We start from the raw sequence: 15,490 nt of genomic DNA on the forward strand, positions 1-15,490 counted from the left end.
AGCTTCATCTTTTGAGGTGTGGTGCCCTGCAGCAGAGAGTGTGTGTTAACTTCCAGGGCTTTAAATGACAGCCCCACCTATCTTGAGTATGGATTCCACCCTGACTTCCAGTCCCACAGAGGGGGTATGGCTATTTGGACATATCCCCCCCCCACAGGTTACTCAGGGTAGTATTACACAGTGTGCAGGATGACTTTACCACAGTCACCCACTCCTTTTGTTCTGAGCCTGTTCTCTGTTTAATCCATTCCTCCATAACAAAAAAATGCAGGATTTTCAGCAGCCCTCTGGGCTCCTTCTGGGAGGAAGGGCGGGATATAAATCAAATAATAAACAAATAGATAAAAATAAATAATAAACTGAAAGCCTCAAAGAAGAGAGCAGAGAGTCTTGAATGACTGCAACTTCTTTTTTGCCTGTCTATATCTTGCTGCATTCTGCCACCTTTTGTTATTATTAAAGGGTGTACATCCTCAGTGCATCCTAAAACAGTAGGCAGATAAGTGTAAATACTTTGCATCTTGGATGCTTGGTGCTCAGTTACAGGGGCAGGAAATAGGAATGTAGCTCATCAGCTATTAAAAAAGCATGTATATTAATCAGAGACATTAAAAAATGCACACAAGTGACTAATAAATCAAGAACTGGGAAAGGGCTGGGCTCCCATTTCTGTGTACTCTGTGTGTCAAAAGAAAGCAAGCCTTTTTGAGTGCTGTGGGATTTACGCCCTAGGAAGCATGCTTACAGTGGAAGCTGGTCTATTAGGGCAAATGAGGCACTGCCCCGTCAACCTCAGTCTGCCCTCAGCCAGCCCCCACCTCTCTGCCTTCTTATTTGGATCCAACCCAGGGGATGACACTCCCTGTCTGCTTCCTCCTCCTTAGTCTTAGTTTTGCCCTTGTAGAACTCAGTGGAGAGGAGGAGGATGGAGACAAAGGGAGAATTAGTGGGCTCCATCTGCCATTGGCTCTGGCTCACCTACTGTCGGCCTCCCTGCCTTCCGCCCTACCAGTCTCAATGGGCACCAGCCACCACTGCATGCATAGGAGTGCTGATCCAAAAGAAGTACCACAATAACTTATACATGTTTGCCTTTGTCATACACGTATGTGTGCGTGCTTTATACTTGTCACCCTTAAGTCTCACAAAATGGCCTCTAGTTTGTTGCAGCAAAGAGAAAGTCCGGTGGCATCCTAAAGTCTAACAGGGCAATCCTATGCATATTGACTCAGATGTAAATCCCATTAGGACTGCAGTTTAACGAACTTAATCCCACTTGAACTTTCGTAAGCAAGCAGATGAAGTTGCTGCTTGCCTTCGAGGGCTCATGGCACAATAAGTTAGGGTGGCTTTCATACACACTATGTTTAATTTCTCCTGTACTATTTATGTCAGCGTGTGATAACTGTTAATGCAGGACAGAGACAGAGAGGAAGAGAGGCAATTGTGTAATGCAAATGAACATTGGCCAGTGTAGGATTCTTATTTGCGTTTCAAAGAGGTAAAAACCTCTAAGGCTCTTAGGTACACTTACCTGGGATCAAGTCCTACTGAACTCAGTGAAATTCACTTCTGAGTAAACACACATAGGATTGAGCATGCCCAGCTTGTGAAAATTCATCTTATGAACATGCAACAGAAAGTGCCCTGTTGACCTGAGTGTGCAAGTATTTGAATTGTGTTGCAACCTTACTGGCATGTGAGCAACAGGCAAACATCCCATACATCAGGAGTCACACCAGTATTATCTGAGTTTTCTGAGTTATAATGTGAAAAAGATAGCAGTGTGGGGCAAATTACAGTAGATGGTCTTGGTTATAGCTAGGTTGCTTTCATATAAAGGGCTAATTGGCCCCTGCCAATCAGATGGGAGAATAGTTGAAAGTCCTTTTGAGGTAGTTGGAAGTTTGCAACTGAGTGTCAAGAGACAATTTCACAGCATATTCATCTGCCTCCCTTGCCTGGTACAGCTGGGGAAAAAGATGTGACAGCTGGCCAAACTGTATGGAGAATTCCAATCAGAAAACAAATGGTTGTTTTCAAGAGCCCACCCTTGGGATTGTTGAGCCACAGGCAGAAAGAAGGGAGTCACAGCTGGTGTTAATTAAACAAAAGGCCAAAGATTAAGAAAGTATAAGTTAACACCCCTTCCTCTTGAAAACGATGATCTTTGGATTATAATAATGAGATTTGAAGTGCATGTTGAGTCCCTCCTCCCCCATTTTCTCTCTAGTTCCTTTTTCGTGCCTTTCTCTGTGATCATGAAAGGAAAGCTCCTGTTTGGAATGAAAGCTGGAATTTAGCAATGACATTCCAACAGATCAACCACTTTTAAGTATGCTATTGTCAAACCCGTTCTATGTGGAATTTATACCAGATTATGCTCATCATCCCAAGCCTACATATATTTACATGAAAGGAAGTTCTATTGGTTTCACTACTTCCAGGTTCCAAATAGTGAAACCAATGGAATGTCCTTTCATGTGAAACCTATGAGGATTAGGATATAAACTAGATTTTGTGTGGCACCAATATGTTTGCTGGCACAAGTAATTGGACTTTAAGACGGCCGGATGCAAGGGGGAACAAGGCTGCTGCATCTTTCTTTAATGGTTGTGTAGAAGAGTGAATTTAGCATGACAAGCATCACCAGCTGCTGAAATTCCTTCTTCTACACAATTGTTCAAAGCGCAGGAACCCTCTCCTCTTTGCCACCTGGCCACCTAATGAACATAAGCTAACGGAACATCTGATGAAAGACAAAAGTAATACAAGTTTAGATTCACATTGTTCTCTGAATTTAACCTTTGTACGAGATGTGTCCAAAAGGCAACTGTTCAGTTGCAGAACTCCATGTGCAGTCAAAAGTGCATACAGAACTTTCATATGGATGAAAATCAGTCCCTTTCGCTTCAGCAGCAAGGGATGGTAGAAATGCACTCCCTTCCTTATTTTACACAAGAACCACCTGTATATAAATGCATAGTCAGTGCAAATCCATCTTTCACTCAATGTTTTCCCTATTTTTATTCACGCTAATTGTATATTTTATTTATACTTTAATCATAGGATTTGAATGGGGTGGGCTTGAATCTGAAATAAGTAAATGAGATATTGACATATGCCAAACAGCTTGTATGTGCACCATGCATGGGCAAATGAGATTACAAATCCATCATGTATTTTGGGGGAAAACCACATGGGTCAGAAGTGGGAGCAAAGGGCTGTTGTTCAGATGCATTCTTTTGTCCTGATTATTGGACAGAAGATGGAACATTCAGGTCTGTAGAGTGCCCTGGAGTTGCACATGCAATACAAAGGCCAAACAAGATGTTATCTTGGCAGTTGTGGAGGCCCAATCCCACAGATGCCAAGGTAACAGAATCACTCAGCAGGAGGCAGCTGTGCCTATCCATTCCATACCAGCCAACGCTCCCCTGCAAAGGACTCCTAAGCCCCCCCCCCCCAAGCAGGCTCACTTGTAGTTTAGGAGCCTAGACAGAGGAAGGAAATCCAAAACATCTCAGAGGGGAATAGCCTTAGGGCAGAACTGGTGGCCTGAGGAAGTGTTACCCCTGTCATCCTACTGACTCCCCCCAGTGGTGGCTAGTACCCATTGGGACTTGTAGCGCGGAAAGCAGGGAGACCCATGGTAGGGGGAGCTGAAGCCAATGATGGGCAGAACCACCCCCCGATTAGTTGAAAGTAGTACGGGAGGCAGGTGAGGGCTGGCTGAGGGCAGACAGACGTTGGTGGGCAAGTGCCCCATTTGCCCTAATGGACAGACCTCCAGTGACTCTCCCCTACAAACTGACCCCTGCAGCTGTGCTGTGAGGGAAGTATGACGAACCCTCATAACATCTAATTTGGCCCCAGTGCTCAGCCCAGCCATGGCTGCTAACAACAACAACAATAATTTTAAAAATATGCTAGTATCTGGCATTGTGAGGACTTCCTTAGGTGCATAGCCTAGAGATCCTTGGATCCTGGCATACTCGGTTTCTGGTTACCATGCTGCAATGCTCTAACTCTTTCATTAAATAATCTGCAGATTAGTCTGCTGTGGTTGATGGTGCTTCCTTGCACTGAGTTTCAGCATACAGCAGCTGCTCCCTCATTACAAAACAACAGCCCCATGCCCCTTTCCCTAGACCTAGAACTGATAAAATTCTGGCCAACAGGCCAGGATGAGAAGATGTGCATTGTTTAGTCCAAGGGTAGAGAATCCGGTTCTCTCCAGCTGTTATTGGATTACAAGTCCCACTATCCCTGACCTTTGGCAATGCTGGCTGGGGCCAATGGAGTTGGAATCCATAGCATCTCGAGGACACCCCATTGGCTACCCCTGGTTTAATCCAAATGATTTCAGGGGAAACTAAAAAGATAGTGTGAAGGTTTATGAATGAAAGTCATGTGTATGTTCCAAAACAGCACATTCAGGAGCTTTAACATCAGGCCCTGGTGGGTCATCAGTGGCACACTGTGGAAATGAGTTAACCCTTTTTCGTATAGTTCAAAATAAAGTAAAATAGATCACAAGAGGGATGTCAGATATATGGTAGGGTGTGAAAGGAGCTATTTGCTGTGAAGGCCGTTCTGTATGAACTATTGACTGTATTTTAAATCCAACACATCACAGCCCTATGCCTAGCTACTCAAAGTAAATGTAATTGAATTAAGTAGGACTTACTCCCAGATTAGTGTGTATAGGATTACAGCCTAAATGTTCCCAAGCACTGAATTTCCTCCAGAAAGCAACACATCTCAACAAGGACAAATTCTGACCAGCCTTACTCTTCAGAGACTAGGCAAAGAAATGCACATTCTTTCAAAACCAAATCAAAGCTTTGAAAATTCTGTTTTCTTTTCACATGAAATAATCAAATCAATTCCTTGTTACATTTTTCGATCTGTATACAAAACTGCTATAATAATACACCCCCCCCGCTTTTTAAAAGGAAAAGCAAAGCACTTGCATTTAAAAACCAAGAAAAGCAAAAGCTGACCTCTCAGAAGAGCCAAATGGGCCCACTCCATCAAGCTGGCATCGCTGTGGTCAATCTTGAGCTATGCTGCTGGGGAAACTGACAGGCTCACAGCTCATCAAAGCACAAAAACAATTTACCAGATCCACACCCAAAGCTTAGGAATGCATCGAAGGCCAAACATCTCTTGGTTGCCTCCAGGGGCTCAGCTTCCTTAATAAACTCAGAGGAAGTTGGGATTCTGAGCAAGCATACAGAGGCATCTCCTGGGCAAATTTCATTTTCCAAAAAGGGTGACTATCTTTTTTTTTCTTCCTGGCAGAACTCCTGTATATTTTACTGCTTTCTGACAGGCAGTTTGTCTACTTCAAGTGTTTTCTAGTACAGAACTGCACCAGTTTAATTTCTGCACTTTATGAAGCTCTTAAAAGGTTGGGAGTCCTGCTGGAACAGTGGCAATTTTGGCCAGATTCCAGATCCAAGAAGGATTTGAAAACCCATTCAAAGTTCAACAATGTTACAATTTGAACTCTGCTCCTAATTTTGCTACCCTTCCTATACAGCGCTTTAGGCCACTGAATGCAGATGGTCACAGTTGCAATCTCTGGTGTCTTCAAGCAGGGCTAGGAAAGATTCCTCTTTGAAACCCCAGAGAACCACTGCCAGCCACTGTCAGTGACCTTGATGGGCCAAAGGGTGGCCTCAGTATAAGAAATCTACATATATTCCATGTACATACATAAATGGATTAATTAAAAAACATGTTGACTGCCATTATTTTTTAAAAAAATTAATCCACAGCTGATTGATACCTATAACTATCATCCAGGCATGGAAGGAAATAAGAAGGACTTTGAAATGCTGAAAAGTGTAATGTTTTCCAATGGGTCACATCCATACCATACCTTTAAAGCACTATGATATCACCTGAACAAGCCTGGCTTCCCGCCAAAGAATTCCAGGAATTGCAGTTTGTTAAGAGCGCTGGGGACTGTTTCTCTGTGACAAACAAACTGCAGTTCCTATGATTCTTTGGAGGAAGCCAGGCCTGTTAAAGTGGTATAAGAGTATGGTGTGATAATGTAGATAGGAAGGCAGCGCCTGTATTATTTTATTCCCATTTCCTCTTAGGAGCACCATTCAAGTTGATCTGCTATTAAGCCACAGAGGCCTGGCCATTTGCACTGACCTTTTTCTGGGGTTTAATATATGCTAGAGCCATTATAGTTATAATTATATTTTATATCTGCAAGCCAAGAAATGACTGTGACAAAAGAAGTATCTTCCTCTTTTACCATCCTTCCTCTTTCTTCTGAAACAACTGCAAAGAAGTAAATATTTGTAATTAAAGTAAGGTATGTAAATGAATAAAAATTGCTAGCCAAAGCTTGAGTAAGGCTCAAGTATGTGTCTCTTGCTGCATAATTAGCATCTTCTGAAATGCATCATCATGTTGCATGTGCCATCAACAAGCTGGCTCTTTCTATGTGCTATTTTTTTAGTGGCTGAAAAATCTCTTCCTAGCCCTTTTTAATTAGTTGAACAGCTCAGCTGTGGATTCCATCCTGGAGTCGTGAGTGGCAAAATAGTCCATCCCATCCTGTTCTAATTTTATTTTATTTTCTGCTTTAGAAAAGTGGTTATGTGACTCAAATCTGATAGTTATGCTACTATTTTGTTTTTGATTACTTCTGTGCTTGGCTACCTTGGCAAAGGTATTACAGGAAAGGGGAGCAAAGGGGTCCTGGCTTGTTCACCATTTATGCCAGCCTCTTATAATACAGACTGTTTTAGAAGGCTATGGGGGGCATGACTTTGCTAAACCAGGGGTTGGGGGAGTAATTAGGAGATGGCTTCCGGATTTCATTAAGGGCTACTTACCCCCCCCCCCAAAAAAAAATAATCTGATCTCCGGGATTATATCTATGAGTGATACATGCAATTTGCTCTCAGGCAAACTAATACATTGCAAACCAGATTCTGGATTGTTACCATTCACATGTCTCTTGGGGAGTCAGTTGGGTTTTTAACTGATTCACCTGTTCATTGATGATGCCTGTAACTCCCACACCTATTTTTTTAGTCATTTTATCTCTGGCTTCTAGGTATCCTTGCCACCAGGAAATCCCCCTTTACTTTTAAAACTGCTGCTGAATTGGGAACTGAAGCTTCTCCTGCCTATTTTATCCAAGGTCCTGTCATTCCTCCCCCCTGCAGTAATGAGAAGGTCTCTAGGGATGTGCCACATAGTTGATATGCCATAGTTGATAGTACTATGGGTGAATTCCAGGACTACGAGGCCAGAAGTAGCGCTGGTTGCCCCTTCTCCTCATTCAGCGGCAGATTTAAATATAAAGGGGGGATCTGTGGATTGAAACTAGGGTTCCTTAGTCCCAGCACTATCCATTTAAGAGGAATAATTTTATCTGGACTGCCCTCGTGTGGTCAGGCTCAACACTAGAAGAGGCCTGAACAGAACTGATGAAGAGAATTAGTAGATGCACCCAATATCCGAGTTTTCCAAAGTGGCCAGCAGAGGGCATGTAATAAAGACTTTGAAAGGTTTTATTTCTGGTGAAAGAGGAAGTTTGAAACTAATCAGATGTTTAAATTAAACAAGAGTTCTAATATTTATCCCATTCTGTCTAGCTGAAGAAGCAGCAGCTGAGGCACATGTGTATATGCAGTTTTTATGTGGGAGAACTTCTTTTAACATCAAATATTGTCTTTTGTACTGGATTTTTTTTTAAGGGGAAAGATCTGAATACTAATTATTGCTTAATGAAATAAGCTACTTAGAAACACTGAGTTTTCATACTGTTTTTTTCCCTTTTACAATTTAAGTTTAGAAAGTACTAGTAAGAAATCAAGGGGCACATTAAATACATCAGGATAAAAATTGTCCTCCAAGTCTCTTAGGGAGTCATTCTGAACCCTTCAACTCGCTGTTGGCTGTACTGAAAATATAACAGGTGGGTCTATACTGTAGACTAGGGGTAGCCAATGTAGCACTTTTCAGATATTGTTGGACTCCTACTCCCATCAGCCCCGGCCCCCAGCCACCATGGTCAGTGATCAGGAATGATGGGATTTGTAGTCCAACAACATTTGGAGGGAACCATGTTGGCTATTCCTGCTTTAGATGAAAAGTGGTATAACAACCATCCTATTCTTACAGGAAATGGTAGGAACTATAGTTGTGTGAAATGTAGATATCTCCACTGAGAATTCTCACACTAGTAATCTGTGCCCTGCAGATGAAGAAGAGTGGTGGTGGTGGGGGATCACAACTTGTGGTTGTGGGTGGATGTGGTAAGGCATGATGGCATTATGACAACCCATGTGTTATCATAATTATTTGGCACAGCCTATCTGCTCGGTCAGGTTGAGAAGGTAAGTTGAGGCTATAGCTACTGATTGCTTATGCCGTTCCTGTGACTGTTGCCTATCCATCCAGGAACATAGCAATGGCACCACACCCTGAGATGGACTGTCCCATTCTCCCAATGCCCCTTGAAGGAATCTCTCCTATGTGAAGGTGCAAGCAACCCACCCTGGCCCTTTCTTGACTAAGAATCCTGCCAGATGCTTTAGCACAGCTGTGGGGAACGTTTGGCCCTCCAGATGTTGCTGAATTACAGATCCCATCATCCCTAGCTATTGGCCATGCTTGTAGGGCTGGTGGGAGTTGTAATTCAGCAATGTCTGGAGAGACAAAGGTTCCCTACTCCTGCTCTAGCAACTGTCATAAGGTACTTCAGAGTTATAGCAAACAGGTAAAACAATCTATAAGGGACATCAGAGCATATACACTGAATATAAACACTATGAGGAAAGCAGAAACCTCAGGGCTGGAATGACTAGTTATGATCATGGTTAAAATTCCTTCTCTACCCTTACAACCAGCATCTACCTCTGGGTCCATAAGCAATCACAACAATAATAGCTTAAGTCAGCTAACCCCATGTGACAGCAGAAGGATAAGTAGGGATGGGTAAACTAGAAAAGCAATAGTGTGGTCCCTGGAAGGCCTGCCTCTATATTTCTAATAAGAAGACCATAAAGGAGGGAGTTCTTCCTCCAGTGTGTCCAGGTCAGATTCTGCTCCCTTCCTCCCAGCTGGTTCCTGATTGCCTGGGGGGGGGGAGAGATTGGCTCACACTGTAAAAGACAAAATAGTCACTTTTTGCTTTTCAAGATTTTCCAAAAGTCTCGTCTATGCTGTTTAAAAATGTAATGGGAGCTCTGTATGAGTGACTGCTCATTTGCACATGGATCATTACTAAGGCATGATTGCCCCAAGGGATCAGGTTGGTCAAAGGCCTAAGAATATGATTGCACTCACCAGAATGGGGTAGCTGAACCTGATCTGTTTACATGCTTTCTCTTGTTTTTCATTATAGACATTATATTCTAATTCATAGGAGGGTGGAGATAATTATTTATGTCTCTCTATATGTCCATATTCCCTGCTAATTATAAAGTACACATGGAAAATATATAATTTTCTCCCCAAAGAGACCTTAAGGCCTCAGCTACAATTTGAAAGGGATGTGTGACTCATGTTTCCTGAAGTTTCTCCAATAAGGTTTAGCTAAGAAGATGTGGGTGATGTCTTGCATCCTTGTCCCTCACATGAGGCAGCTCACAAAGTGAGCCATCGGAGCATGATGCATATTCTTGCAATGTTACGAGGGAAATCTGCAGAGGATATATCGGTCAGTGATAACCATACATGTTTTGTAACATGTAGTTGTACTTTTAACCAATGTTGTCTGAAAATAATGTGATGGGCCATGCAACAATTCAAAGTCCCTCTTTAGAATAGTGAATGGTTTAGTGCAGTTTATTTATATGTTGCATTCCCGAAGTGGACTCTGCCCTAATGGCTTTGGAGAAACAATGAATGCTAGTTAATGGGCAATCAAAGCTAGGTAGAGATATAATAATCAGCTCTCTGGGTATGAACTGAAATGGTCCAAGGTCTAAACCTGAGGGAAAGAAGACCCAGTTTGGAATTTGAGTAGAAAAAGAGAATTGGTACAGATTTCGGGAGCCAAAAGGCAAAAAAGCAGGATTTGAAGGACCTGTAAAGGTGGTGCTGATGATTTTGGGCATGGGCGGGGAACCTGTGACCCTTCAGATGTTGTTGGATTCTGACTCCCATCAGTTCTGGCTAGCAAGACTAATGGTCAAGGCTGTGGTAGTTGTAGTCCAGCAACTTGTGGAGGGCACAGATTCCCCAGTCAAGATTTTGGGGAATTTATGCTACTCTAGGCCTAACAGTGCTTATCTGTAGGCCTCTTTGTTTTGCCCCTGCTCACTCAAATATATATAACAAAAGTACCTCAAGTCTCCATTAGTTCTTCTTCACATGGAAAGTAGCCCTGCAAAGCTGTTCTGGAACTTTATACTGTTTGGGGATGTGGGGTATGCAAAACAAATAAATAGTTCACACCATTATGGACTACCACATTTCCAAATGTAATCTTCACTCTTTTCCTGTCCCCGTTTTTCTAATCTTGTCAAATAACACTTAAGAACATAAATGAATGAAGTGTATTTGCCTTTCATTTCAGCTCCTCCTTTATGAATCACTGGTGGCTTGTATGACTCATAAGGCAGAACTCAATTTCAATGAGACAGAGAAAAAAGTGTCTAACTTGTTGGGTAGTACATTGTCTTGTGGGCATTGTTAACACCAGTGATTTATCTCTCTCCCCTCCCCTTCCTTGTCTGACACACGCATGTCTTAAATGGAGTCTTTAATCTTTATTATTCTTGCTGTAGTGGTTTTAAGAATTTAATATCAGCACTGATCTAGAAGAATGAGTAGTCCTTGTGTTGGTTAATGGTCCTGCTTGTAGTCAGCTAACCTTTATGCTGGGGTAAATGAAGGTACATAACAGGGTAAGCTGGTTCTATAGAAATTAAGGAATTTTCAACCCAGTGCAAAATAGTAAATAGTAAATTCCCTCATTCCAGTGCAATTTAGGGTGTTTACAGACTGTCATTATTTTCGACTAGGATGCAATCACAGACTGGCAAAATTCAAGTTGTGCAATAATTGTTGACTGGGAGGTCTTGCACAGCAAACCTGCTTCCTAAAATATCAAACCTTTTGCAGTAAGGAAAGTGATGGAGAAATGCACTGGACAGTGTAGCATAATATGTGCTTTGATGTAACATCATCTAATCTCCCCACAAACAAAAAAGAATGAGTGCTCATTAAATTGTCACCATCATTAAATCTCCCTGCAGACAAATCAGGATGAATGCTCAACAAATAGGTTGTCTGGAAGCACTCTTATTTCCATAGAAGACTCAGAGAGTTAGAAGAGGCCCACAGGGATCATCTAGTGAACTCTAATACACAAACATAAAATCTGTCCAGCCTTTTGTTTAAAGACTTCCAAGACAGTAAATTTAACAACCTTATGTCATTGCTGAACAGCACTTACAACTAGGAAATACTAAACGTTTAGTTCATCTTTGTCCATGAAAATTAAATTCAGTTGCCCTAATTCAGCATGGAGCCCTGTGCTTGCCTGAACCCATTCATGTATCCCTTAATATAGGAGGGGGCAACCAGTGGCCCATCAAGGTTTCCTGACCAGCCTATCACTTTTTCTGGATGCCACCTCAATCCTAACTTGCTTCCACAAGCTAGGATCAAGACACTTGGAAGCTACACAAAATAAAACTGGACAGTTTAATGGGTGGAGAAGGAGAGATTGTTCACAATGGCAGGAACAAACCAAAACATAGACACTACAAGTACAGCAGCTATCTTCTATCTAACCCTGCCACTTTTCCTCCTCCACATCATTGTGTTTGCCTGTCTTTGGGAGGGCTCACTGTTATCAGAGGAAAATCTGCCCCCTCCCTTCGCTGATGTGAAGGGATCAGATGAAGAGCAGTGGGGAATTTTGAGCCCTCCCAAAGATGAACAAACACAATGGTATGGAACTTCCAAAGAAGGAACTTCCAAAGTTGAACAATCTTCTCTGAAGAAGACAACGGCATGGAGGAGCAGCAGCAGAAGCTATCAGTCTGCCAAGCAAAACTATGTACTAGTCTAGTAGTTTCTAGTCTTGAGCTTCCAGTGTCTTCCTTACAAGCAGCACGCACGCACGCACGCACACACACGCACGCACACACAGAAAATGTGGATTTACCTGAACAGGTGTGCTATATGGGCATTCTATTTTCTCATAGTTCTGGGTTGCCACTGAGGGGTTGCTGGAGCTAATGAGCACAGGAGAGCTGATGTCTAGAGTCTGCCGTGTTGTGGGCGAATGGACCATTCTATTGAGAGTATTTAAGGCCGTTGTGATAGAGAATTGTTTCATGTTCTTCCTCCTAGAATCGGACCCTTTGCAGAAAGTGGGTGACTCCATGCCTTTCGCTCTGGGCAAGGATTTTCGCAAAGGTGAAGCGCATTTCAGCGGGGAAGATTGGAAACTTTTGCTTGTCTGAAGGAGTTGCCGTGCTGTCATATTTGGCTGGAAGGGGGGGAACAAAAGATGAGATTTTGTTGTTGTAGAAGCCCAAGTATTCTAAGCTGGTCTTACTCAACAAGTACAGGAAGTGTTTTATTTGGAGTCTTTGTCAACATGCTAACGACTGGTTTTTAATGTGAGGAGCATTTTCATGGGGGAACTAACTTAGCAAATTGGACTTGAAAATGCCCTGATGCATTGCAATTGTGAGGTGCCATGTTCTATACCAACCTACTTTTTCAAATATGTTGTAGGACATAGTGAGCTGCGAACATGGGGTGAGCATGCCAAAATCCCCTGAACAGCTAGTCTGTGGGGCTTTCTCCACAGAAATAATGCTCACAGAAATTAGCTCTGTCTATATTTGGGCCTGATGTCCATACATTTTTATGACTTGGATAAAAATATCACAGAGGAAGAGTTATTAGACTCGAAGAGGTCCAGGTACAACCAAGTTGCTCTTCATTCTACCATAACTTTCAGAGTAGTGACTACCTTTAGCCCTTTTTATATGCAGGAGTCATTTGCAAAAGCACTTCCATATGTTAAAAACCAACATGCTGATCTAGCATAGAAGATGTAAGCAGCCTTCTGGGAAGAGAGCTGACACAGACACACATCTGGATTCACATCCCCATCCAAGTCCTACTGAACTGGCTAGATATCTCTTTTGATACAAATGGGGCTGTGCATCCCAATCTGGAGAAGCCAGTTAGTACATGTGACTAGTTGCCCATGACAACAGCCAGATTCAGGCCACAACATCTGAAAAAAGTCCCTTGTTTCTCTCATGGTAGTTAATCTTTATTTCCAAATGGCTTAGCTGCCTATTGTGCACTATTACATGACCACAGAGATATTTAGCAAACAAAAATTCCTGTCCTTTTTCTGAAATATAGTAATAATTATAAATATTTGACAAAACACCAGGAGACCTTTATCAAAGAAGGTTGGTTGGAATTGGCACAGACTCTGGAGACCTGTGATACCACAAATTTTGGAAATTGGTGACTAATAAATAAGGTTGCTGTTTACCAGAGTTTGAGTGTCACATTACAAAAAAAAATGTGGGAGGATGTTTTTGGGCAGCAGTCTAATGCTTCTGAATGGATTGAACCATCCCACCACTGGAACCTGTTGCCAAATGCCCACCTATGGCAATTAATAATATTTATTAATAAATCAAATTAAAAATTACACAAGTGCAGAGAAATTTTTTTATATCACCAATCTTATTAAAGGCTTTTACTGAATGGTAAACCTACATCAATAACTCACTGACAGTCTCAACTCCATCAGTTGGGTACTGAGAGCCTCATCCAACCCTCTCATTTGTTCCTTTCCCTCTTCCAGGTGATGGATGCGCCAGGCAGCTTTAAGCAAACTGGATTGTTTCTGCTGGAAGATTCCTCCCTCCCACCTGGCCCTGAAAACCCTTTGTCTGTAACAGCTCATAAAGATCATCTCTGAGATCATGTGGTACAAGTAAAGGTGTTGACGGCTATTATCTTAAGTATATTCAACACATTGTTCTTACCTCCACAAACAAGATGGGGAAAATTCCAGTTCTGTCACCTAACTTGCCCTCTGCCCAGTTCTCATCTACCCGGCTGATTACAGTGATTATATCACCCTGAAAGTGAATAATAATAACAGAGGGTTACCAACATACTTGTCTGTACTTGATAGATAACAGATAGGTTTGTCTACTGTAATATAATGAGAGATGAGCCATGCTAGCCTTAATTTTTGTACCATTAAAATGTGAAATAATGCACCGTATAATGATATTTGCAAAGTCAGGAAGGCACTTTTTCCCGCTCCACCCCCTGTATGAAGTTTATGAAATCTCACTTTCCTATTTGTATTTCAAGGTGGCATATGATCTTTTTTTTTTAAATCACAGTGTAATTTTTTTTAAAAAAAATCAATAACAGCAGAACTAGGTATTCGTTTATCCCTCCAATATGTAGCCCACGCTTTATCATGTCAATGTCATCCCAGGAAGAGCAGGGTCAGGTGGGTCTGGGGGTCAGCAGGGGGCTGCCTCTGGTATGTGGGTTTTGGCAGATGACTGACAATGCCCACCCCAAGTGTTTGCTCTGGATTAGTTTCTAGCCCATTCTTTATCCAAGACCCTCAAAGCAGCTCACAATAGTAACAGTAAAGTGAAGAGCAATAGCTTTAAAAAGAGTATGTCCAATCTAACGTTGACTTTGAAAGAGTATGTGCCCTCTAGTAACTATCTGTCTTCACCAAGCTGTTAGAATGATGACAGATAACTGGTAAGGTGGGTTTCTCTATGTTGAGAGCTGTATATACAGGGGGTCACATCCAAAAAAGCTCTACATCTCATAAATAGCTGCTACACTTAAGACCAGGAGGCGGCATTAACAGCAGGTCTTCCGGGATGAACTTAGATCAGGGGAGAGCGTATGGGAGGAAGTGATCTGTGTAAGGTGTGCCTAGTGGAATTTTTATTCCCCCCTCCCCCCTTTAAATATCATCTCATGTCATAGAATCATAGAATAGTAGAGTTGCAAGGGGCCTATAAGGCCATCGAGTCCAACCCCCTGCTCAATGCAGAATCCAACGCAAAGCACACCTGGCAGGTGGCTGTCCAGCTGCTTCTTGAATGCCCCCAGTGTTGGACAGCCCACCACCTCTGTAAGTACTTGGTTCCATTGTTGTACTGCTCTAACAGTTACGAAGTTTTTCCTGATGTTCAGTCAAAATCTGGCTTCCTGCAACTTGAGCCCATTATTCTCTGTCCTGCACTCTGGGATGATCGAGAAGAGATCCCGGCCCTCCTCTGTGTGGCAACCTTTCATGTACTTGAAGAGTGCTATCAAATCTCCCCTCAGTCTTCTCTTCTTAAGGCTAAATATGCCCAGTTCTTTCAGTGTCTCCTCAGTGGGCTTTATTTCCAGTCCCCTGATCATCCTTGTTGCCCTCCTCTGAACATGTTCCAGTTTGTCTTCTTTAAGTGTGGTGTCCAGAACT

The 15,490-nt window shown here is 42.3% G+C and overlaps 1 protein-coding gene across 3 annotated transcripts in view; it reads right to left on the reverse strand.

Moving 5' to 3' along the window:
* Nucleotides 1-15,490, reverse strand: part of SH3RF2 (SH3 domain containing ring finger 2) — a 107,510-nt gene that overhangs the window by 25,977 nt on the left and 66,043 nt on the right. For all 3 annotated transcript variants that reach the window (XM_061616959.1, XM_061616957.1, XM_061616958.1), the window contains 2 exons: nt 14,025-14,120; nt 12,164-12,490 (listed from right to left, as the gene is read on the reverse strand). In XM_061616959.1, coding sequence (XP_061472943.1) covers nt 12,164-12,490; nt 14,025-14,120 — 423 coding nt within the window. The remainder of the gene's footprint in view (nt 1-12,163; nt 12,491-14,024; nt 14,121-15,490) is intronic.

This window comes from Rhineura floridana, chromosome 3, assembly GCF_030035675.1.
Source record: "Rhineura floridana isolate rRhiFlo1 chromosome 3, rRhiFlo1.hap2, whole genome shotgun sequence".
In the NCBI taxonomy this organism is placed as follows: Eukaryota; Metazoa; Chordata; class Lepidosauria; order Squamata; family Rhineuridae; genus Rhineura; species Rhineura floridana.